Here is a 23,552-nt window from a genome sequence, read left to right on the forward strand (position 1 = left end):
TTCATTCAGGTACTCGGAGTTCGTTTTATTGCCGTGTAATGTTGCTGAGCCTCGACCTGAGCGACTGAAGCAACCCCAGATCATAACACTTCCTCCAGAGGCTTGTACAGTAGGCTTCCCTTCTTACCCTGACACACCCATTGCTTTGGAGAAGGATAAACCTGGACCACATGACCTTTTCCCATTGCTCCACGGTCCAATCTTTATGCTCCCTAACACACTGAAATCATTTTTATCTGATTATCCTCACACTGATCAGGTCACACAGCAGTTCAGTCCCAATCCTGTACGTTCTCGTCGCATTGCGCGTGTGGAAATGCCCTCACTTTCACTATTAATCATAGCCGTGAGCTCTACTGTCGATTCTTTTGTTACCATGTGACTTCACCAAGCGTTTTAAAGATCTCCGATCACGATTGTTCAATTTTGAACATTCATTTTTTTTTCCCAACCACGTTTCTTTCTCAGATTGGACAGTTCACGCTCTCCTTCCAGGTTTTAATAACGCGTTGTGCAGTTCTTAACCCGATTCCAGGGATTTCAGCAATCTCCTTAGTTTTCTTTGCTTGATTCAGGCCAATACTCTGTCCTTTCTGAAACAGTAACATGTTTTCCCTGACCACGGGATACGCCTTCTGATGACATGGTTGTTTAAGAAACGAGAAGCGACACACTGCGTCAGTTAGGGTTAAAAGAATTGTTGTCAGCTGAAACGTATTAATCACTGCCATAACGATCCAATCATAGGCTCTTAAGAATTTGCTTATTTAAAACCAAAACAGAGACCTTTTTTTTTTTGGCCAGGCAGTATACAGGTGCATCTCAAAAAATTAGAATATCGTGGAAATCTTCATTTTTTTCCCCATAATTTAATTAAAAAAGTGGAACTTTCACATATTGTAGATTAACTACAGATAAAGTGAAATATTTCAAGACTTTTTTTGTTTTAAACTTCATGATTACGGCTTACAGGTCATGGAAATCAAAAATCCAGTATCTCTCAATACTGAATAAAGAATTTATAAAACAGAAATATCGACCTGAGAAGAGCTCTAATCGGCTAATTAACTCAAAACACCTGCAAAGGTTTCCTGAGGCTTTAATCTCTCAGTCTGGTTCAGAACACACAACCACAATCACGGGGAAGATGGAAGTAAATGTTGTATTTTATTTAGAAATCAAGGTTCCAGAGTCTGGAGGAAGAGTGGAGAGGAACAGAATCCAAGCTGCTTGAAGTCCAGTGTGAAGTTTCCACAGTCAGTGATGATTTGGGTTGCCATGTCATCTGCTGCTGTTGGTCCACTGTGTTTTCTCAAGTCGAGAGTCGATGCAGCGTCTACCAGGAGATTTTAGAGAACTTCATGCTTCCATCTGCTGACGAGCTTTATAGAGATGCTGATTTACTTTTCAGCAGGACTCAGCACCTGCCCACAGTGCCAAAACTACTAGTAACTGGTTTGCTGACCGTGGTGTTACTGTGCTTGATTGTCCGGCCGACTCGTCTGACCCGAACCCCGTAGAGAATCTACGAGAGACACCAGACCCGACAATACAGACGATCTGAAGACCGCTATCAAAGCAACCTGGGCTTCCAGAACACCTCAGCAGTGCCACACGCTGATCGCCTCCATGCCACGCCGCACTGATGCAGTAATTCATGCAAAAGGATTAAAACCCTGACCGAGTATCAGTGCATAAATTAACATACTTTTCAGAAGGTCGACTTTTCTGTATTATAAATTCTTTATTCTAATATTTTGAGATACTGGATTTTTGATTTCCATGAGCCGTAATCATAAAGATTAACACAAAATAAGGCTTGAAATATTTCACTTTATGTGTAATGAATCTACAATATATGAAAGTTCGACTTTTTGAAATAAATTACAGAAAAAAACCCGAACTTTTCCACGATACTCCAATAGTTTTGAGATGCACTTGTATATGTCTCCATGATGTTCATAATGACTAATGGACATTTTGAAATGTCTCCCACAGACCCTCAGGATGAGAATAAAATCGGCATCGATGGGATCCAGCAGTTCTGCGATGACCTCACTCTAGATCCGGCCAGCATGAGCATCCTGGTGGTGGCCTGGAAGTTCCGGGCAGCGACGCAGTGTGAATTTAGCCGGAAAGAGTTCGTGGACGGCATGTCAGAGCTGGGGTAAGACTGTCAAAACATCGCTATCCTCATTATAACGCTATGTACGTTCCTACATTTACAGTCATATGCTGCTGTGTCTCCATAGCTGTGACAGTCCTGAGAAACTGAAGTCCATCTTACCCAGGTTAGAACAGGAGCTCAAGGACTCTGGAAAGTTTAAGGATTTCTACCAGTTTACTTTCAATTTTGCCAAGAATCCAGGCCAGAAAGGCTTAGGTAAGTGTCACACTCGTCACGTGTACAATCCGGTTTCAAAATATTGTGCGAATCCATTTAATATCTCATGCCTGAAACCTTCTTTGACACCTCCATGAGTCATGCATGCAACATTCTAATTATAGAGTAAATTATTGAGTTAAAAAATGAGTTCGAAAATCATCAGAATGTCTTTAGTATCGTAAAGGATGCTAGTTAAGTAAGGTATTTGATAAAAATAAAAAACTCACTCATGTTACTTTTTCATTTAAGAACAAATATTTACTTCGATTCCGTGTTGAAAACGCTGAAGAACAATTAATAATGTTGAAGTTTATTAATTGAACTTGCATTTTCAACCATAGTGTTTTGGATCATGAGCAGATCCTTTCTTTCTCCACGCTTTGGCCTTTCCATCTCTTAGATAGTAGATAGTCCCAGAAATTTTGTGGCTCATCTCTATGTTTCTTTCCGAATTCCATTCTGGCTTTCTGATTCTTACGGCTGATGAGTGGGTTTGTATCTTGTGGTACGGCCGGTATATTTCTGCTCCCGAAGTCTTCGAACGGTGGATTGTGATGCCTTCACCCCTGCCCCGTGGAGGTCGTTGATGTCACTGTTGTTTTTGGGTTTTTCTTCACAGCTCTCACAATGTATCTGTTATCAGCTGTTGTTGTTTTAATTGGCCGTCCTATTCGGTGTCTGTTGTTCAGTACACCAGTGGTTTCTTTTCTTTTTCAGGACACTCCAAAATTGTTGTATTGGCTATGCAAAATGATTGATTTTCCCTCTTTCCTCAGCTTCAAAGTGGCTTGCTTTTCTCCCATACACAGCTCTCTGATCTTCATGTTGGTTTATCCTTTTTAACAACATATGCAGTCTTCACAGGTGAAACTGAAGCCTAAAACCAAGAGTAGATGTTCAGAGCTATTGATTGTTCAAACAATCAATCTAACAGGACACAGCTGGGTAACAAGAAACACCCGTCAGTCACATGTTCCAATATTTTTCGCTCGCTTACAAATTGGGTTGTCTGATACAAAATGTTCTATGTCGTTTAACACATCTACATATAGATACCAGGAAATAACGGTGGAAATTCTAAACTTTCTTCTCATATTCATCTCTTGATCTCAAACCCAAATCAGTCTACAGCAAAAACAACTGAATTGTTGGCCTTGCTGTTCCAATAGTTTTGGTAAAATATACAGTTAAATCAGTGAAATGATTTATAATCACACTACTGGTGTCACCCAGATGAGGATCCCTTTTGCGTCTGGTTCCTCTCCAGGTTTCTTCCTCATATCGTCTCGGGAACTGTTTCCTTGCCACCATTTGCCTCTGGCTTGCTCATCAGGGATACGTTTATAACGTATATCTGGAATTTATATATTTCTGTAAAGCTGCTTTGTGACAATGTCCATTGCTAAAAGCGCTACACGAATATAATTGAATTCAGTTGACGTGAATGTTTCTCCAGAGATGGGTGTTCCCTAATGTGGGATTCCTGGTGTTTCCTGGCGTAGACACAAGGGTGCAGCTCATCAGTTTGCAGTGACCTGCACGTCCTTATTAGTACTTCACAGTAGGCCATTGTCTGATTGATCACTCTCTGTAAACTCTCTTTATCTTCTCTCTTTATCTTTTTCTCTTGCACGTCACTTTCGTCTCCCTATCCCGTCTGCTGCTCAGACTTAGAGATGGCTGTGGCCTACTGGAACCTGGTTCTGACGGGCCGCTTCAAGTTTCTGGACCTCTGGAACACGTTCCTGCTGGTAAGCAGACAAGGAGTTCTCAAAAAAACAGTGTCAAAAACAGAACAGATTATAAGCGTTTCAATAGCTATATGCTAGTAAAGTGACAAAAATATATGCTCAAGTATTACTAATAATATTCAAAAGAATGCGGCTGATTATACAAGCCGTACACAAGCTATCTTTAATAGCGCATGCTCTGGAAAACAGCCATACAAGAACATACACGGTATATAAGGTATACAAGAACACCGATGGGTTAGATATTAACCGAAGCTGTTTAACGTGGCTGACATGACTGCTATTAATATTGTTATATTTTTCTGTTCTTTGAAGGAGCATCACAAGCGCTCTATCCCAAAAGACACATGGAATCTTCTGTTAGACTTTGGAAACATGATTGCCGACGATATGTCGAACTATGATGAGGAAGGTGAGCCGGGGCATTTATATACATATAAAGACTTGTTTGCCAAACAAATTGAAGTAAAGCACATCTATCAGGGAGTAGTTCAGTCAAGTACGGTACTTACACAATTAATGCAGTCCAATGTTGTCTTCTGGGAAACGTGAACATGTAAGTAGCTTCTGAAGGGCTGTACTAGTACTATATGGGAAAAAAAAGAGATCTTTTAAACAAAATAATAACAATTTGCACTCATGATCCTGTTCCAAAGTTTTCACCCCCAAAACCCCGCCCCCCTTCTTGAGAATCAGTGAACGTTTGCACCTTTTGTAATAGTCGTGTACGAGTCCTTCAGTTGTCCTCAGTGTGAAAAGATGGATCTGAACATGATATAAACCCCGTATAAGGAGTCAAATCTCAAGAAGATGCTGGAAAAGCAAAGAATGTGCAGGACCTGGAGGGTTTTTCTGAAGAACAGTGGGCAGTTTAACTGCTCAGGACAAAACAAGGGACTCGTGAAGAACTCTCACAAAACATAAAAACAATCACTGATCATCCAGGTAACGACACGCAGGATTAAGAATCAAGGGGATGTAAACTTCTGAACTGGTTCATTTATGTAAATTCAGTATTTAATTCACATGTAAACATCTTATGTGAAATAGCTCATTCAGGCCAGCACCATATATATATAATATAATATATAATATATTTATTAGTAAACTTGCAGTTTTAAGTTTTTTCTTAATTCCGGTACTGAAATAAAAATTGAAAACCTGAACATGTCTCTGCTGATCAACTGCATTATGGGTAAAGGTAAAATTGTGTAAATGTGGGGGTTTCCCCCCCGAAATATTCCAAAGAATACAATTGATATCAATATGATCTCTCTCTCTCTCTCTTTTCAGGGGCGTGGCCGGTCCTCATAGATGACTTTGTGGAGTTTGCTCGGCCAATCGTTACGGCAGGCAAGCGCAAAAATGTATAATCACCACCTTCCTCTTGGAGAGGGACGTGGCATCTCTCTCTCTCTCTCTCTCTCTCTCTCTCTCTCTCTCTCTGTTTAGACATTTTATATATATATATGTATATATATGTATGTATGTGTGTGTGTGTGTGTGTGTGTGTGTATATATATATATATATATATATATATATATATATAATGTGTGTGTGTGTGTGTGTATATATATATAAAATAATTATTTAAATAGAAAACAAAGAAAATGCAAGAGACTTTAAATATGTGAGTCCGTGCTAGCAAACATGAGATGAGTGCAGTACAATTCGGAGCTGAACACACCGCACCAGGGACGAGTCGGCGTTCATCATGCGCATCACCACCAGGGGGCGAGAGTGACGTGGAGGAGCGAGGAAGTGCCATCTGTTTTCATTCACCAGTTTTGGAACCCTACTGGAAACTGATATATTGTAAGAAAGATGGAAACGATGCAGGAGGATGGGATTTATTTTTGGACACCTTGTAAAGGTGTGTGTTTGGCTGCCTCTTTATTTTATTTTATTATGTTATCATCGCTATCCCTCTTCAGAATATTCCCATAACAGCAGCTGATGGAAAGACGTTCAGAAAATTCGAAACATGAGCCTTTTACATCCACCATCCAGTCTGCACATTGAAGCAATCGCTTGGAGTAGCATCTGAAATGGGACGATGAGGATGAGGATGATGAGGATGATGGCTGTGTTATTTGTAGCTGCTATGTTTTAAACGCGGGGGGTGGGACACACACACACACACACACACACACACACAGGATCCATTTTCATTAAGCAACACCACATACAGGTCCTGCTGTTTTATCGAGCACTGTTACAATCACGTTTATACAACTTTAGGAGATCTCTAATCGAAGTCCCATGTTGTCGTGATGAACTCGCAAAGCCGTGAGAAGGTCCAAAATTCACGATCGTGAAGTGAGAAAACATGCGGTGATGCTCAGAACACCAGCAGACTTCATACTGTTACATATCTACAGACGTGTTGTGGAAAACGTACCGAAATATTGCTGCATACACTTTATTAATGTGGCGAGAGAGTATCTGAATGAATTGAGAATGATCGTGCTGTTTCAAGATCTAAGATCGGGCTTTAAGTTGGTTTTTACATTTTGTTTCCGTTTCATTTGAATGTGTTTTTGTTTGAAACGACCGTTGTGATCCTTTTATTTCGGAATACGCGCCTTTCGAACTGCGTAACATCAAAATGCAGAAAATGTGATCATTTAGAAATGGATTCCTTTAGACTTAAAGAGTTAAAAACACTAACCTAGAGTGAGAGTGAGATTTTCCGTTAATAACGTGACATGGTTTTGTGCGCATACTAAAGTGTATATGTTTCTGATTTGTTCCTTTTAGATTGTCTTTGTTTTAGGTTAGATTTCTTCCAGAGTTATGGACAAGGTGCTATGGTGTTCTGGTTTGCCTCATTTGTTTGTCACAACAGACGTCCATTTTGATGTCACGTTTATTTCCATCACGAGGAAGGCAGCATTCTCCTCATGCGGTACGCTGTGCAGAGTGTTTCCGAGCGTCGAGTCCCAGGTAGTCGAGTTCAGCTCGTCAAATCAGTATTATTGCATATGTAAATAAAGTTTATTTAAGGAAAAAAACAAAAAAAAACAAATGGCAAATCTCCATCGTCGAATCCAAACCAGTTTGTTTGACTGTGGAGGAAAGAGGGTGTTAAATAAAGCATGTTTTTAACAAAAATGACCAAAACTATGACTAATTTTTATTTTTAGTAATGTTATCCGTTTATATCCTGGTGTTCAGTTTGGCTCTGGGTTTTCATGGTCGGTTGCTCTGATTTTCTTCATGAGAACCAGTAATAAATTCAACGATCTCAGATCGTATCGGTTGTATGCCAGTCCATACAGGAGTTCAAGGAGGGTTTTTTTTTGTTTCCCCCCCCCCCCCCTTTTTGCTTGATTTTGCTGCGCCATTTTTTCAGAAATGCAACTTCCAATGCAACTTGTGCGCTTTTTTCCCCCCCCTTTTTTTTTTCTTTCGGAAAACTACTTAAACTGGTGAAATTGCAATAGCGCAAAACTGTTCTGCACGCTCTTTCGCAGTGATGTTCGTTGCTAAATGAGATCGTTTAGCTGTACTCATGTTCTGCGCACGTGAATCGAAGGGGGCTTCGGATGAATACTCGTTGCGATCACGTCACACGACTCGTCTCGGCCCAAATCTGCGGAAAATCGCAAGCCCCTCCGAATATTGCGTGATTTCTACAGTTGTGAAATCCTGGAGGAACTGATATGCCCACATGAAGGTAAATGTAGCATTGTGTCACGCTCGTTTCCGATTATGTACGCTGCCTTGCATGAGTATTCACCCTTCTTTCATTTTTTTCCACTTTTTGTGCTGGGTTTTCCATTGTAATGGACTTTATTGTGTATTTTTACCTTTTGATTTACAAAATATGTCTAACGAGGGCTCTCAAGTGGCGCAACAAAAAAGCGAGTTCGAATCGTGATGATAGACACCCATGATTGGCCAGTGTTAATGAGCTTGTGTATGTGGAAGAGGGCAGATAGTGCTTTCCTCTGAGTAGGTTTCGTTGGCCTGTGACCAGATTGAAAAGATACACTGGGATGGATTCACGTGTTTATATCGCCTATGATGGTGTACACCATCGCTGGTTGGTGGCTCTCATATGATTGGGGAGGTGGGTGGGGATTGGCAGAATGGGGCAAAAAAATCTAACATTTATAGCTGCAAAATAGTTTTTTACCGTGACACAAGCAAAAAAAAAAAAAAAAAAGTAGACATTTGTTGGTTGCATAAGTTTTTATTTCTATTCATTACTTGGTACAACAGCAAATGTGGCTGTAATGAAGTCTTTTTGGAATTGGGAATTAGCACATTTGGATCCAGATATTTTTGGTCATTCTTTTTGCCAAAATTGCTCAAGCTCTGTCAGATTGGATTGAGACCGTTGGTGAACAGCAGTTTTTAAGTCTTGCCACATATTCTCCATCAGATTGATGTCTCGACTCGCACTCGGCCGTTCTAACACGTTCAGGTTGTTCGTTTTGAATCAATCCAGCGTTGCGTTTCCAATGCGCTTAGGGTAATTGTCCTGTTGGGAGGTGAAATTGAATTAAATCGTCGCCTCAATGGGAGGGAATATTTACGTAATCACAACTTCGTAAATAATCGTGCAAACTATATTGATTTTTCCCCCAATATTATGGGCTGTTTTCAATTTGAATTTCAGTTCCAGGCTGCAAAATGTGGAAAAGTTGAAGGAGGGGGGGGGTCGGTACATATTTGCGTACATATTTAAGGCACTGTATGTAGTGTGATGCCTTTTGTGTCTCTTTACTAAGACTCCATTCTTATCTGGCTTTGGGAGGGGATTTATCTCTGATCCTGGACCAGCTGCTGGATTCTGGACTCTCGCTATGGTGCCACGGGGATTGCCTTTTTAGGAGACACCTGATCACAGCAACACAAAGAAGGCTTGGTGATAAGAGCCTGCTGTGTGTGTGTGAGAGAGAGAGAGAGATGAATATGGCCCTGGTGATAAGGAAGAGTGACTGGGAGGGGACAGAGGAGAGGGTATTTGCAGGTTTTTGGTCAAGCCGTTCTCTGTAGAGCTTTTGGACACTGAGGTAGTGAAGCCCAATCTGAAACATTACTAAACCAATGAGCTAAGGCACAGAAAAGTCTCCCGTAGGGTCCCGTCAAACATCTAGCCAAGAACACCAGCTACTACTTGGGCCTGAAGATATTTTTTGTAGATGGTTTGGGTTTGAATAAAAGTGTCTGATGGAGAAATTCCAGGCTGCAATGCTCCTGGGTGCGGTAGGAGACTCCCTGGGATACCGCAAAGGCCGCTGGGAAGGCTGCACATCAGGGTCTCAGATACAGAAAGAGCTCGCGGCTCTTGGGGGACTGGCAGCCCTTAAACTGGATCCAGAAAACTGGCCTTTGAGTGATGGAGCTCTGATGCACATGACCACAGCGGAGGCTCTTGTTACAGGTAAGGATGCTAGAAAGGTCAAATTGAAAGTAGAAAGAAAACTTGATTTTCAGGGTATATTAAGGAACATATCTCATAACTACGTATCTTTTTTTACTAATAGTTTCACTGGACTTGTGTAGTCGTTACTAAGTAACATGTTTTATGATGAATATCTCAATAATAAACCAGGATTAAAAATTCAGGGTTAAAACGTTATAGACGAGGAATACTATCCTTCATGTTCAGACAGAATGATTTGCCTAGATCTGCCGGCTGTTACATTTCACACTAACGACACTTGACAGGTTTAATCTGACTTTAGCTTCTGTATTGCCTTTGCTTTTAGCAATAAACGTTTCCCAATGGAGAATTTATTGTTTGTAGTTTGTTCTTGTACACTTTTCAACAGGAGCTACAGTGATGTGGTTTGAGGATTTCGTTTCATGTTCATACTAATGCATTTTAAATCTGGCCTTGATATTTCATCACTTTTAAATGAGAAAATTCACGTGCCGATCCTTTCTTAGTATTAGGATTAGGGAAACCGCTTGATTTTAATTTTCGGAAGAAGGAAGTAAGTTGCTTAATAGTAAATGTGTATGGTTTGTTGGAGATCATCGATAGAGTCTGGGATTGTTTCTCTAGATTTCCCACATATAGCAAGTCTCAGCGTAGTCTTTCCACGTCACATAACCCATCGTTATCCTGACTCGGGCAGACATTTGATCTCATAAACAGTTGATATTCACACACCCTGCTCCCTGTTATCACCCTCTTACCAATACGAGAATGGAATTTGAATTTGTCCGCTTGTTTCATCCGTACATCTGTATGCAGCAATGCGTAACTTAAGTTAAAGATAACCCTGCCATCTTTAATACCTTAAAACCCTCAAGTCTGAATCCATAATCATAATCATACGACGCCTACTTCGGCCACCGAGCTGAGAATAGAACTTAAACGTGATACTCACTGGCCACTGGACTAGTATCGTCAGTGGGTCATTCCAAGTGTGCTGTGGTTTATCTAACAGGAAAGAGGACAAACTCCGGGATTAGGTCCCTGTTTATTCAAATTTCAGTACTACTGAGGAAAACCAGTAGGCTCAAACTCACAGTCAAACCGTACTCTTCTTTGCACCGAGTATGGTTAAGGGCAGGAGGTTACCTACATAATAAGCCCTTAATAATGTCTTATGTAATTAGAACCCAATAATAATCACATCCACAGCAGTTTACATCAGCAGCCACTAAGGGAATCCCTAAGCCTGCTGGAGTTAAATATGAGCTCTGTTTTAGGGATGTGGACAGATGGAATAGAGGGTGTGTGGCTACTGTTGAGCCCCACTAACGTCCGGAAAGTATCCCTACCCAACTGTTTCATACACACAGTTAAATTTAGCCTGACACACTGCTGGTCAGTTGCCTGGAATGCCAAGCATGATCATACCACATACAGAGATGTTCACTGTTCTGATGTGTGACATCATTTAGCAAAAAGTGGGGAAAATGTCACAAACTGTATAACTGACTATGCTGCATCGTGTTGTTTTGCCGAGATTTCTGGTGTCTGGAAGACTTGTACAGAGAGGTTGTGCGGCTCTTTGTGGCAGCCATGGTGTCCCTTCAAGGCCGAACTCCTGACCCCAGCACAGTAGAATCTTGTGCCCACCTCAAACCCAACAACTTCCTGCTGGCCTGGCACACGCCGTTTAATGAAAAAGGTACTCCTTCATCCATAGCAGTGATCCAGTCCTGGTTTGTATTTATTATCATCATCTGACGTGACAATATGTGTATTTACCAATGCTGACAGGTTCTGGTTTTGGAGCCGCCACGAAGTCTATGTGTGTGGGCATGCGCTACTGGCAGTCTGAAAGACTTGAAAACCTGGTGGAAGTGAGCATCGAAATAGGCCGGATGACCCACAACCACCCCATAGGTATCACGTGGTCCTCATGCCACAGCAAGTCATAGAATCCTCAATAGCAAAGAAAACAACTTCCAATGGTATGGTCCAGTCATTCATTATCAAAGGTCTTCAGTGTTCCCTTTAAAGCCACGCCCCCAAAACACATGCATACAAGCTGCCTAGGCTAGAACGCCTCGATGCCAGAGCAAGATGGAGAGCTTTCTGAATACACCAGAAGTGTGATTGACAGGCAAGGCTAGATGCTTCCTGATTGGTGGGATGCAACACAGACCAGAGATTTAAAGATATTTTATTAACATTTTCTGGATTGTGATGAAAACCTCACAAACTTCAGCAGATGTTGCAAAATGCCATCTTACCTCTTATGCTCTGTTTATTACTAAGCAATGTCTGTTCCAGACATTTTTTGATTTTATTTTTAAAAACCTGGATCTCTACACGTGATTTTTGCTTTAGAAGATTGTAGAAGTCCCGTGGGGGCCACGGTGGCTAAGAGCATGTTTGCGTCACACATCTGGGGTCGGGGGGTCGAATCCCGCTTCTTCTCTGTGTGTGCGGAGCTTGCATGTTCTCCCCGTGCTTTGGGGTTTCCTCCGGGTTCTCCAGTTTCCTCCTCCAGTCCAAAGACATGTATTATAGGCTGATTGGCATTTCCAAATTCCGTGCCATAGTGTGTGAATGTGTGTGATACTGTGCCCTGCGTTGGGTTTTCCCCTGCCTCGAGTTCCTTGGGATAGGCTCCAGGCTCCCTGCGACCCTGTGTAGAATAAGCGGTACAGAAAATAGATGGATGGATAGATGTCCTGTTGATGTACATTTAAATATCAGTGTTGTTCGAAGCAATTTTTTGGGAAACTCAAAAAAAAAAAAATGTTAACCCGAGGTCCTGACTCTCTATGGTCATTAAAAATCCCAGTACACTTGTAGTAAAAGAGTAGGGGTATAACCCTGGTGTCCTGGCGAAATTCCCCCATTGGCCCTTCTCTATCACGGCCCCGTAATAATCCCCATCCCAGAATTGGCTACATCACTCTCTCCTCTCCACTAACGCTGGTGTATGGTGGGTGTTCTGTCGCACTATGGCTACCGTCACATCATCCAGGTAGATGCTACACACTAGTGGTGGTTGAGGAGATCCCCCCCAATACTATGTAAAGCGCTTTGAGTGTCTAGAACAGCGCTATATAAATGTAACCGTAACTAACTAACTATACAGGCAGCAATCATTAATGATCATTAATGTACAGTCATTAATGACTGGGTGTTTTAGTGTCATGTTGGGATTTTATTAAACTATTTGCTACCATTCAAAAAAAAATTCACATTTTTCTTCTATTACTACAATGACACAAATTCATGTGAATAAAACATCAGATGAAAATCAGAAAGAAATATCAGAAAGTAGGTGATATACACTTAGAGAGTCATTCATGAGGGCTCGTTAGAACAGGACTGGCATGGATGCTAAGACTCTTGTTTCGTGTGCAGGCTTTTTGGGATCTCTTTGTACTGCCCTGTTTGCCTCGTATGCAGTCCAAGGCAAGCCGGTGGTGAGCTGGGGCCGTGATCTCATGAAGGTGATACCCAAGGCTGAAGATTACTGCAGGAAGACTATACGCCACATGGCAGGTTAGGAACCTAAGAACAATGTGTGACAATGCATGTAATAAAAGGACACACAATGTATGAACTTTAAGTTAGGCAGCTCATTATGTATGGATGTGCATACGTTTTGTCAAGAAGTCTTTCAGAACACCTGGCCACCTTAATAGGAACGCCTGTACACGATGTGGTCTGCTATTGGAGCCAGTCTGCCTCGAGGTTCGGCGTGTCGTGTGTTCTGAGATGCTTTTCTTCTCAACACAGTTGTAAAGATAATTGATTTGAGTTTGAGCTTGAATCAGTGTCGACATTGTCCTCTGACCTGACGAGGCATTCCACCTGCGGATCTGCCGCCCGTTGGGCATTTCTTTGTTTTCGCATCAACTCCATAGATTGTGGTGCATGAAAATCCCAAGAGATCAGCACTTTCTGAAATACTCAATCCAGCCTCAACCATGCTCCAGTCAAAGTTACTGAGCTTACAGTACATCTCCCCCCTTTCTGATGTTTGATGTGAACGTTGACTGCATCTCTTAACGTGTATCTGCATGATTTTGTGCAGGTGCTGCCACATGATTGGCTGATTGGAGAACTGCGTGAATGAACAGGGATACAGGTGTTCCTATTAAAGTGGCTTGTGTAGGAGTGTATGAACATTAGAGGTCTGCGGAAAGGACTGCAGGGTAATCGGACTTGACTTGGTATTTTATCGACAGCGTGTAATCCTTAAGGTTACCTTAATGCTTCCAGGTTTAAGCATGTAATAGAATCAGAGCAACTTTCCTAAACCCTGCTCACTCTGTGAATCATTTCTGTTTACAGAATACCAGGAAAAATGGTTTTACTTTGAAGCCAAGTGGCAGTTCTATTTGCAGGAGAGAGAGATTGAGGAGGAGGGACAGAACAAGCCTCTTTTTCCTCAGTCATATGACGCAGATGAGACAGATAAGGTTAGAACGAAATATTTTTAATTGCATCTTAATTTGCTTAAATTTTATGTTGTTGTCCAACATTTATTGTAGAATCTACATGCATAGGTTTGGACTAGAAGTTGGTAGGGACAAATGGGTGGAACGGAATGGGTTAGGTTGGTCTTTGAGATTTTGTCCTGTCCCTATCTATCCAGTTTAATGTAGTAAATATAATACACAGTGGGGGGAAATAAGTATTGAACACGTCAACATTTTTGTCAGTAAATATATTTCCAATGAGGTTATGCACATGGAATTTTCACCAGACATCAGTATTAACTCAAGAAATCTGGAAAAATAAAGAATTCACAACATTGACGTCCATAAATGAAGTTATGTGTAATAAAGCAGAATGACAGGAAAGAAGTATTGAACACATTAACTTAAATTTATTTAATACTTAATGGAGAAGTCTTTGTTTGTAATGATAGCTTCAAGACACTTCCTTCTAAACATATTGTCTTTAAATCTTGTTCAATTGGATTCGAGTCAGGTGATCGACTGGGCCGTTCTGACACCTTGATTTTTTTTCTCTGAAACCAATCGAGAGTTTCCTTTACTGTATGCTTTGGATCGTTGTCCTGCTGGAAGCCCCACCCACGTCTCATCTTCATCATCCTGGTGGATGGCAGCAGATTCCTCTCAAGAACCTCCCGGTAAAGGGCTCCATTCATCGTTCCTTCAGTTATATGAAGTCTGCCAGTACCATGTGATGAAAAACAGCCCCACACCATGATGCTTCACCTCCACACTTCACTGTTGGTGTAGAGTTTTTAGGGTGATGTGCAGTGCCATTTCTTCTCCAAACATGGTGTGTAGTATGACAGCCAAAAAGTTCAATTCTGCTCTCGTCTGACCAGGCTACACTCTCCCAGTATTTCATAGGCTTGTCCAAATGAGTTGTAGCAAACTTTAATCAAGCTTGGACATGCCTTTTCTCTAGTAATGGAGTCTTGTGGGGTGAGCGTGAGCAGTGGAGTGCATTGCCTATTGTTTTCTCTGTGACGATGGTATCTGCTGCCTCCAAGTGTTTCTGGAGATCTTTCCCAGTGGTCCTTGGCTCTTGGGCTACTCCTCTGACTATTCTTTTGACTCCCTGGTCAAAAATCTTGCGAGGAGCTCCTGCACGTGGCCGGTTGATGACGGAGTGATGCTGCGGATAATGGCCCCAATGGTGCTTACTGGTGGATTCAGAGGTTTAGAAATACATCTGTCCAGTTCCATCAATATGCTTCACAACAATAAGGTTGTAAAGGTAGAAACCCATCGTGAGATGTTTCTTGTATGACACCTTGGTAACGAAAAGCCTTTTTATAGACACACACACACACCCATGGGCAAAGCCACTAGCAAACAAAAAGCTGGACATACCAGTAGTGATCAGTAATTGTACACAGTAATTACAGTTCTGGAAGCACAAAGGTAGATGTTCTAACCCAGCTATGTACAGTATGTAAGTTTGTCTATGACAATGTATCACTTTAAACATTAAACAAACACAGGTGATTTATTTAAAGTTTAAGGAAGACATCTAAATATGATTGGGGATGAATATGAATGATTGCGAAAATAAAGAACAAACTAGGGTGTGGTGGTGCAGCAGGTAGTGTTGCTGCCTTTTAGCTCCAAGAGACTCGGTTTGATCCTGAGCTCAGGTTACTGTCTGTGTGGAGTTTCGCACGTTCTCCCCAAGTCTGCATGGAGAGTACTGCATGCCAGGTGGATGAAACTTCAGTCTCTCCCTAGGTCAATCCAGGGCGTATTCCCACTTGGGGCTCATTGTTCCCGGGATAGGCTCCGAATCCACGGTGACGCTTACTGAAGATGAATGAATGAATGGACAAGCTAACTAACCATTCGAACTAACTAAATACATTTCTAATGTAGCTGTGATGCCCATTGACACAGTCAACTGGAATATAAATTAGACTTTATCTTTGTTTATACCCAAGTAGCTTATCTACTGTCAGCAAAATCACCAGCATTAAAAATAGTCGTCATATCATTAGTTGTCACTAACGGTACTTACAGTATGCTCTCTCTCAGGTGTACAAGAGCTGGAGCTCAGAAGGCAGAGGAGGACATAGGGGCCACGATGCACCCATGATTGCCTATGATGCTCTGCTAGCTGCAGGCTCAGACTGGGGCGAGCTGTGCAAACGGGCCATGTTTCACGGAGGTGAAGTGTCAATATTAACCCAAAACCAAATTAATTACAAAAAAAAAGTGTACATAATATAATTATGCACATTTGTTGTTTTGGGCCCAAATGACAACACTGATATAAGATCAGCACAAATTCCATCCTGTGATCATTTTTATGTCAATGTAAACATTATTAGATGATTTGTGTAGTAAATTAGTTAAACCATCAGCATTACAGTGGTGCTTGCAGACATATTTTCTACATGTCAGCACAAATATGACCTAAAACAACATCAGATTTTTTCAAAGGTCCTAAAAGTAGATAAAGAGAACCCAGTTAAACAAATGAGACAAAAAATATAATACTTGGTCATTTATTTATTGAGGAAAATGATCCACTATTACATATCTGTGAGTGGCAAAAGTATGTGAACCTTTGCTTTCAGTATCTGGTGTGACCCCCTTGTGCAGAAACTAAAAGTTTCTGGTAAGTGTTGATCAGTCCTGCACATCGGCTTGGAGGAATTTTAGCCCGTTCTTCAGTAAAGAACGGCTTCAACTCTGGGATGTTGGTGGGTTTCCTCACATGAACTGCTTGCTTCAGGTCCTTCCACAACATTTCTATTGGATTAAGGTCAGGACTTTGACTCGACCGTTCCAAAACATTAACTTTATTCTTCTTTAAACATTCTTTGGTAGAACGACTTGTGTGTTTAGGGCCGTTGTCTTGCTGCATGACCCACTTTCTCTTGAGATTCAGTTCATGAACGGATGTCCTGACATTTTCCTGATATTCTTGACAATTTGCTGGTATTATTCAAAATGTATTGTTCCATCATTGATGGAAAGTCGTCCTTGTCCAGATGCACCATGTTTCCCAGATGGGATAAGGTTCTTATGCTGGAAAGCAGTGTTTTCCTTTCTCTAAACATAACACTTCTCATTTAAATAAAAATTCTGTTTTGGTTTCATCCATCCACAAAACTTTTTTCCAACAGCCTTCTGGCTTGTCTACATGATTGTTAGCAAACTGCAGACAGCACCAGTGTTCTTTTTGGAGAGCAGTGTTTTTTTCCTTGGAACCCTGCACAACATTGTTGTTCAGTGTTCTCCTGATGGTGGACTCGTAAACATTAACATTTGCCAATGTGAGAGAGGCCTTCAGTTGTTTAGAAGTTACCCTGGGTTCCTTTGTGACCTCGCGGACTATTACACGTCTTGCTCTTAGAGTGATATTTGTTGGTCAAACACTCCTGGGGAGGGAACAATGATCTTAAATTCCCTCCATTTCTACACAATCTGTCTGACTGTGCATTGGTGGAGTCCAAACTCTTAAGAGATGGTTTTTTAAACTTTTCCAGCCTGATGAGCATCAACAACTCTTTTTCTGAGGTCCTCAGAAATCTCCTTTGTTTGTGCCGTGATACACTTCCACAAACATGAGTTGTGAAGATCAGACTCTGATAGATTCCTGTTCTTTAAATAAAACACAGCGCTCACTCACACCCGATTGTCATCTCATTGATTGAAAACACCTGACTCTTATTTCACCTTCAAATTTAACTACTTATCCTAGATATTGACATACTTTTGCCACTCACAGATATGTAATAGTGGATCATTTTCCTCAATAAATAAATGACTAAGTATAACATGTTTTTTGTCTCATTTGTTTAATTGTGTACTCTTTTAGGACTTGTGTGAAAATCTGAAGATGTTTTGGGTCATAAATATGCAGAAATATAGAAAATTCTAAAGGGTTCACAAACTTTCAAGCAGCACCGTGTGCTGTAGACGTAAAGATAGTATAGAAGTATAGACATCTTAACACTAACATTAATGATTGCACTGTTCTAGGGGAGAGCAGTGCTACAGGTCTGATTGCTGGCTGTCTCTATGGGCTACTTTATGGACTGAACCAAGTGCCTTCAGGACTCTACCAAGACCTGGACAAGAGGGAGAAACTAGAAGAGCTTGGAGCCAAACTGTACCAAATGGCAGCTACAGAGAAGAAACACTCTGCTCCTCAGCTCCTTGTTCACGCAGGGAGTTCACACGGTTCCTAAGCAGCACAGCTACACTCCCCTCCTGTACCTGTTCTCAGCAGTTTATTCTCTCTGACACCACCACCAGAAGGATTGCTCTTTCTAGGAATATATGCAAATTAATTGATCTATATTATTGCAGTTTTAATGACAAATTATGTGTAACTTGCAAAAGAAAACCCTTATGATTGTTTGCCCCAAGTAACCTTTATGTAGTTTGGCCAGGAGCTTTGCCAATTCATGATCTTTGATCAAATTATAGTAAAAAGTACTGCACGTGTGCATGTTCTGGTGCTTGTATATTATGTACATTAAAAGATTTTAAACAGACCTGAATTTGATTTAAAAAAAACAAAAACAAAACCATATTCCTAATTGCAGTAGCATTAAACTAAACAAATAGTATTCTAGTACTTGTTTAAACTTCTGACCTTTTACACTACATGATATGATGTAATGTTCTTGGGCATTTGTGCAATGTAATGCTTTTAAATCATTTGTATTCCACCAATCTCTGAAGATTTCCCAGAGAAGACTAAGGTCCTTATGGGCAATAATTGAACATCAAAAATGATGATGTGAAACCTAAAAATTCCCTAAAAATCATCTAAATCTCCTCTAGCCCTATTATGTCCCTGCTATAAACCTATCCCTTATTTATCTCGAATGCACAAAGCAGCTTTAAAACAGAGGCTTTGATTCTTAGAGAATAACCAAATCCCCATTCCTGCCTTGCCTTTGCTATGTGAAGGCCTCTGTACAAAGAAGACTATTACAGAAACTCTATTGAGGATCTCTGAGTAGGATGAGAAGGACTCTCCTCTGAGAAGGACTCTTTTATTTCATGTAGAGCAGAACAGGAAATGCCTGAAGGAGTCACTGTACCAAAGACCAACATAGCAATAAATGGCAGGACACTTAAACAGCCAGTCTTGGAACGTTCAAAAGTGATCCGAGAGATTCTGGGTTCAATATTAAAAGTAACAGTCAGTATGTGGTGTCCTCCAGCTGCTTTAAGTACTACAGTGCATCTCATCCTCATGGACTGCAGCAGATTTGTCAGTTCTTGCTGTGAGACGTTCCTCCACTCTTCCACCAAGACATCTGCAAGTTCTCCATCGCGTCTGAGGGGACACACGGTCACATGTAATTTTCCACTGCGAGGACGATCAGCTGTCCTTCCTGTCTCCCTGTAGCGCCGTCTTAGGCGTCTTACGTTACAGACATTGCAGTTTATCGCTCTGGACACATCTGCAGTCCTCATGCCTCCATGAGCAGGCCTATGGCATAGAACCCTAGGCATCTTCTACTGTTTTTCAGAGACACTAGAAAGGTCTATTTAGTTAGTTAGTTATTTAGTAACATTTATGAAGCGCTTTTCTAGACACTCAAAGTCTGGGTATGGGGGAAATCTCCTCAATCACCACCAGTGTGTAGCATCCACCTGGATGATGAGACGGCAACCATAGTGCACCAGAACGCCCACCACACTCCAGCTATTGGTGGAGAGGAGAGGAGAGTGATGTAGCTAATTTAGTGTCCTAAGTTATTGTAACTGTTCCTGTCTTAAGGACTGTTCCACAGGTGCATGCGCAATAATCGTTTATGCTTCACTGAACAAGCGCGAAAAACATTGTTTAAACCCTTTCCAATAAAGATTTGTAAAGCTTATTTAGGTTTTACAAAATTATCTTGAAATTATAGTCTCCTGAAAAAGGGATGTTTCTTTTTTTTGCTGAGTATATATACATATATACATATTATCCATACATACTGGACATGAATGAATGCAGTCAAAGATATACAGGGGAAGCAGAGCTTTTCACACGGTGACCATGTATACTCCTGCAAAACATTAAACGTTAAACTTCACTGTCCTGATATTTGTGGAGCGCACCGTAAGCACCCTGCTCCACCTGCCCATGTGTTTCTAACACAAATCCTTAACAATGAAACGCACTTTAGAGCTTTGACTCCAGCTATTGTATTTAATTATGCACAGTAAATAAAGTGAGGTAATGGAAATTCCAGTGGGAGGTTCTGTAACATGAGCAACACACCCGGTTCACAAGGGAGTGGTATTACTCTTCAAAGGGAAAAAAAGAAAAAAGAAGCTATTGTTTACGTACATCATTGTCTGTAGCAGATATAAGTCCGTCACTGTTGATTAAAACATTTCTTTATGATTTACGTGTCATTATAGATATATACTATATATATATATATATATATATATATTTAAATCCTCAAGGTTAAGCCTCTATACCTCAGTCTGTTTGTTCTTTATGCGATTAACGAGAGAACTGTTTGTTGAAACACACCTGGCCCAGTTTTCCCACAGCAAGATAATAAATCCTAACCCTGTCATTTTCAATAGCATGTCGGTAACAGTGAATTGGAAATAGCATGATGTCACTGAGCTCAAAATCTGCCGGTATTTCAAATCAGCACAATTTCGAGAGAAACTGATTTACCCATGTGATCCATGTTTTAACCATGGATTATTCTCTACAACACTCTGTGCTAGGAGAAGGTGTAACTACGTGAGGAAAACTAAAAAGGGACTACGCTGTAAATGCTTTGCTTTTGACCTATATATGTGTATTAAATGCATGCTGAAATAATCCTCACAATACCGCACTTTGCATCAGTTTATTATTCATGAATACAGATTGTGGGTGACAGAATGACTAAGGGAGGGGGATATACAGGTTTGACTAAAATATCATGTCACAGTACTTCAGTATTATATTTCTATGATACACTATGTGTATTACGGTATATAGGTTTATTAGCAAAACACCAGCAAACAAAAAAATGTGTTGTATTAAATAATTTAAAAATATATTTCAATTATTTGACAACAAAAAGGAGATTTAAATTTTTGCCGTATAGCTCCAGGGTCCTGAGTGAGGTTCTGGTCTGTGTGGAGTTCTCTGTATGTTCTCCCTGTGTCTCCCTGGAGGGTTTCCACCTACCTCTCAAAAACATGCCAGTATGTGGATTGGCTCAAATGAATTGCACCTCGGTGTGAATACGTGTGTGTGAACATGTGTGTGTGTGTGCATTCCTGCCTCACTCCCAGTGTTCCCAGGACTGACTGCGGATTCACCGAGATCCTGATCAGAATAAAATGCTAACCGAAAATGAATGCGAGATTCGGTACAAACTTTTAACATCAGTTCATTTGCTTTCCAATCAAGGTTTGTAGGAGTCGGTGGACAGAACTTGTCCTATACGTCACGGCTGTGAAGCTGTTTATTAAATACTAACTCCACAATCCTGGTCAAGTTACTGTACCAGCACCTTTCTGTCCAAAGCTCTACACACAGGCCTACACGTATATCTAGTAGTTGTGTGGTGTGGGATAATCCTACTTATCCTAATTACTGGGAGAATGGAGGTGTAGAAAACATCATGTGCAATGAGAGAGTGTGTCAGTGGAGGATATACGTAGATGTATCACGGTGGGCAGAATAAATATCAAGCACTTTTCTCACCAGTGGAACTGAGTGTGTAATTTAGTTTGTTTCAAAAAAAAAAGAAAAAGTAGGATTTGATCTTCCAGGTTTACTCAGTTGAGTACAGTCATTTCATAAACATCCAAATACAAAGCAGTATTAAAACTAGAAAAACTAGATTTTAGATTTAATTCAGAAATTGACCTACATGTAGTTCATTAGCATTCAGAATTACTGAATAACTATGGTAACAAGCTCCATAAAAACATGTTAAAGTACCTCAGTTAATAGATGAACACACACACACACACACACACACACACACAATAAACAAAGGTGTGTCTACTGCACAACTCAGTGGAATTTGCATGCTGTATTATTGCTTAAATAGCTTGTTATTCGGTGTATTATGGTTTATTTATGATCATATTATGGCTTATTTATATTCTTTATATTATATACGTTATATTTAAATATGAACTTATTGATTTTCAGAATAAAATGATTGACAAAAACAAACAACGGTTTGGTGTTTTGTCACAGATGAATCCTATTTTAGTCTAGGAAAAGACTTCATCTGTTTCCTGGAAACTGACCCGGATCCCAGTTAATCTGATAAGGCTTATCTCCAGGAATACATTTTGTCAGACTTGTGTGAACCATGAAATATTAGAAATGGGTTTTTTTTTCCCCCCACTAAAGTGTTAAATTCCAAAAGGCCATGAAGAATTTACACCTAACAGTCGATTGTTAAGCGTTACCTAAGATCTTAAGTATTGTAGAGAAATTCTTGTCAGATTACCAGCATCAAGCAGGTGGCTGGATGTTCCCATTATGATCACTAGACCACCTCAGTTGTAATATTTACAGAAAACTCCGCACCTCAAATCCTTCAGCACTTCCTAAAGCCCTAAAGATACACTTTTCCTCTTTATGTTGGACGTGAAATGATCGTATTGAGGGATATACAGTCGTCTGGACTAATGGATATGACACTAATCTACTTTCAGCCTGTTTCCACAACAGCAGAGGGATGAGAGAGAAGAGGACGAGGACAGAGCATGATTGGAACAGCAGGGTGCATACACCAGGCTCATCATACAAGTGGAAATGGAGAAATACAAATGTTAGTGAAAAGATGTAGTTATTTAACCTACAAATCCACAATGGTATGAATTCAAAGATGAGATCATGTAGCTAGCGAAAATAATTTATAGGCTTTATAAAATCTGAGAGGTTAAGTTTCCTGTCATGCCAGGCTGTGGGCTTTGGCTGCTTGATCCAATCCATCACTAAAACATGTATTTAAAGTCCCCATGAAGTCAAAATGGAAGTTTTGTAGCTTTTAGTATGAACACGTCATGCCTTGAGTTGATCTATAAGCTAGTGTGCACCAAAACAACCACAAAATTCACATTTAGAAGATATATGCATTCGAAATGTACAGTCTCTCTCAACCACCGATACGGATCAACAATTTTGATGACATCATTCTGCACTTCACCTTCTCATCAGGTTTTCTGTCCAATCAAATGCTCTCTAGAATCTGAAGTGTCCCGCCCCCAAGAGTTGTAGGTTTCCTGGCTTTGAGGTATGCGACACGCTATCGGTAATTTAAAAACGGGGGAGGAGCCATTTGATATGTCCCGCCTTATTCTCGACTTCATGGTTCAGTGGAAATTACGTCAACACATCGAATAATGCTACGTGTTTCGAGGCGCATCACGGGGACTTTAAGTTAGTGTGGTGAGAACCATGGTTCCTAACGTGGGGTTCAGAATCTCACAAGGGTCTGTGATGTGTCTAGTTTTAAGTATAATGAAATGCTTTCTTGAATTTAATAGGTTCTTATAGTTTCTCATACATGGTCTAATTTCTTAT

General features: G+C 40.6%; 2 protein-coding genes across 8 annotated transcripts in view; both read left to right on the plus strand.

The window, feature by feature from the left end:
* The window catches only part of dcun1d2b (DCN1, defective in cullin neddylation 1, domain containing 2b), a 31,729-nt gene extending 24,563 nt beyond the window's left edge, over positions 1–7,166 (plus strand). For all 6 annotated transcript variants that reach the window (XM_047151179.2, XM_017457321.3, XM_017457320.3 and 3 more), the window contains exons 3-7: positions 1,999–2,167; positions 2,253–2,383; positions 4,055–4,137; positions 4,453–4,549; positions 5,431–7,166. In XM_047151179.2, the coding sequence (XP_047007135.1) occupies positions 1,999–2,167; positions 2,253–2,383; positions 4,055–4,137; positions 4,453–4,549; positions 5,431–5,510 (560 nt within the window). In that variant the 3' untranslated portion in view covers positions 5,511–7,166. The remainder of the gene's footprint in view (positions 1–1,998; positions 2,168–2,252; positions 2,384–4,054; positions 4,138–4,452; positions 4,550–5,430) is intronic.
* adprhl1 (ADP-ribosylhydrolase like 1) lies at positions 5,749–18,540 on the plus strand. 2 transcript variants are annotated; one of them, XM_053676043.1, is made up of 8 exons: positions 5,749–7,084; positions 8,878–9,533; positions 11,074–11,238; positions 11,331–11,456; positions 12,936–13,076; positions 13,872–13,999; positions 16,067–16,199; positions 18,023–18,540. In XM_053676043.1, the coding sequence occupies exons 2-8, from the start codon at positions 9,320–9,322 to the stop codon at positions 18,229–18,231; spliced, it is 1,116 nt and encodes a 371-aa protein (XP_053532018.1). In that variant the 5' UTR covers positions 5,749–7,084; positions 8,878–9,319; the 3' UTR covers positions 18,232–18,540. The 2 variants fall into 2 exon arrangements, with proteins under 2 accessions (XP_053532018.1, XP_017312806.1); XM_017457317.3 differs by having other exon boundaries at positions 5,749–5,953; positions 6,073–9,533.
* Positions 18,541–23,552: the final 5,012 nt, after the last annotated feature.

This window comes from Ictalurus punctatus, chromosome 26 (genome assembly GCF_001660625.3).
Source record: "Ictalurus punctatus breed USDA103 chromosome 26, Coco_2.0, whole genome shotgun sequence".
In the NCBI taxonomy this organism is placed as follows: Eukaryota; Metazoa; Chordata; class Actinopteri; order Siluriformes; family Ictaluridae; genus Ictalurus; species Ictalurus punctatus.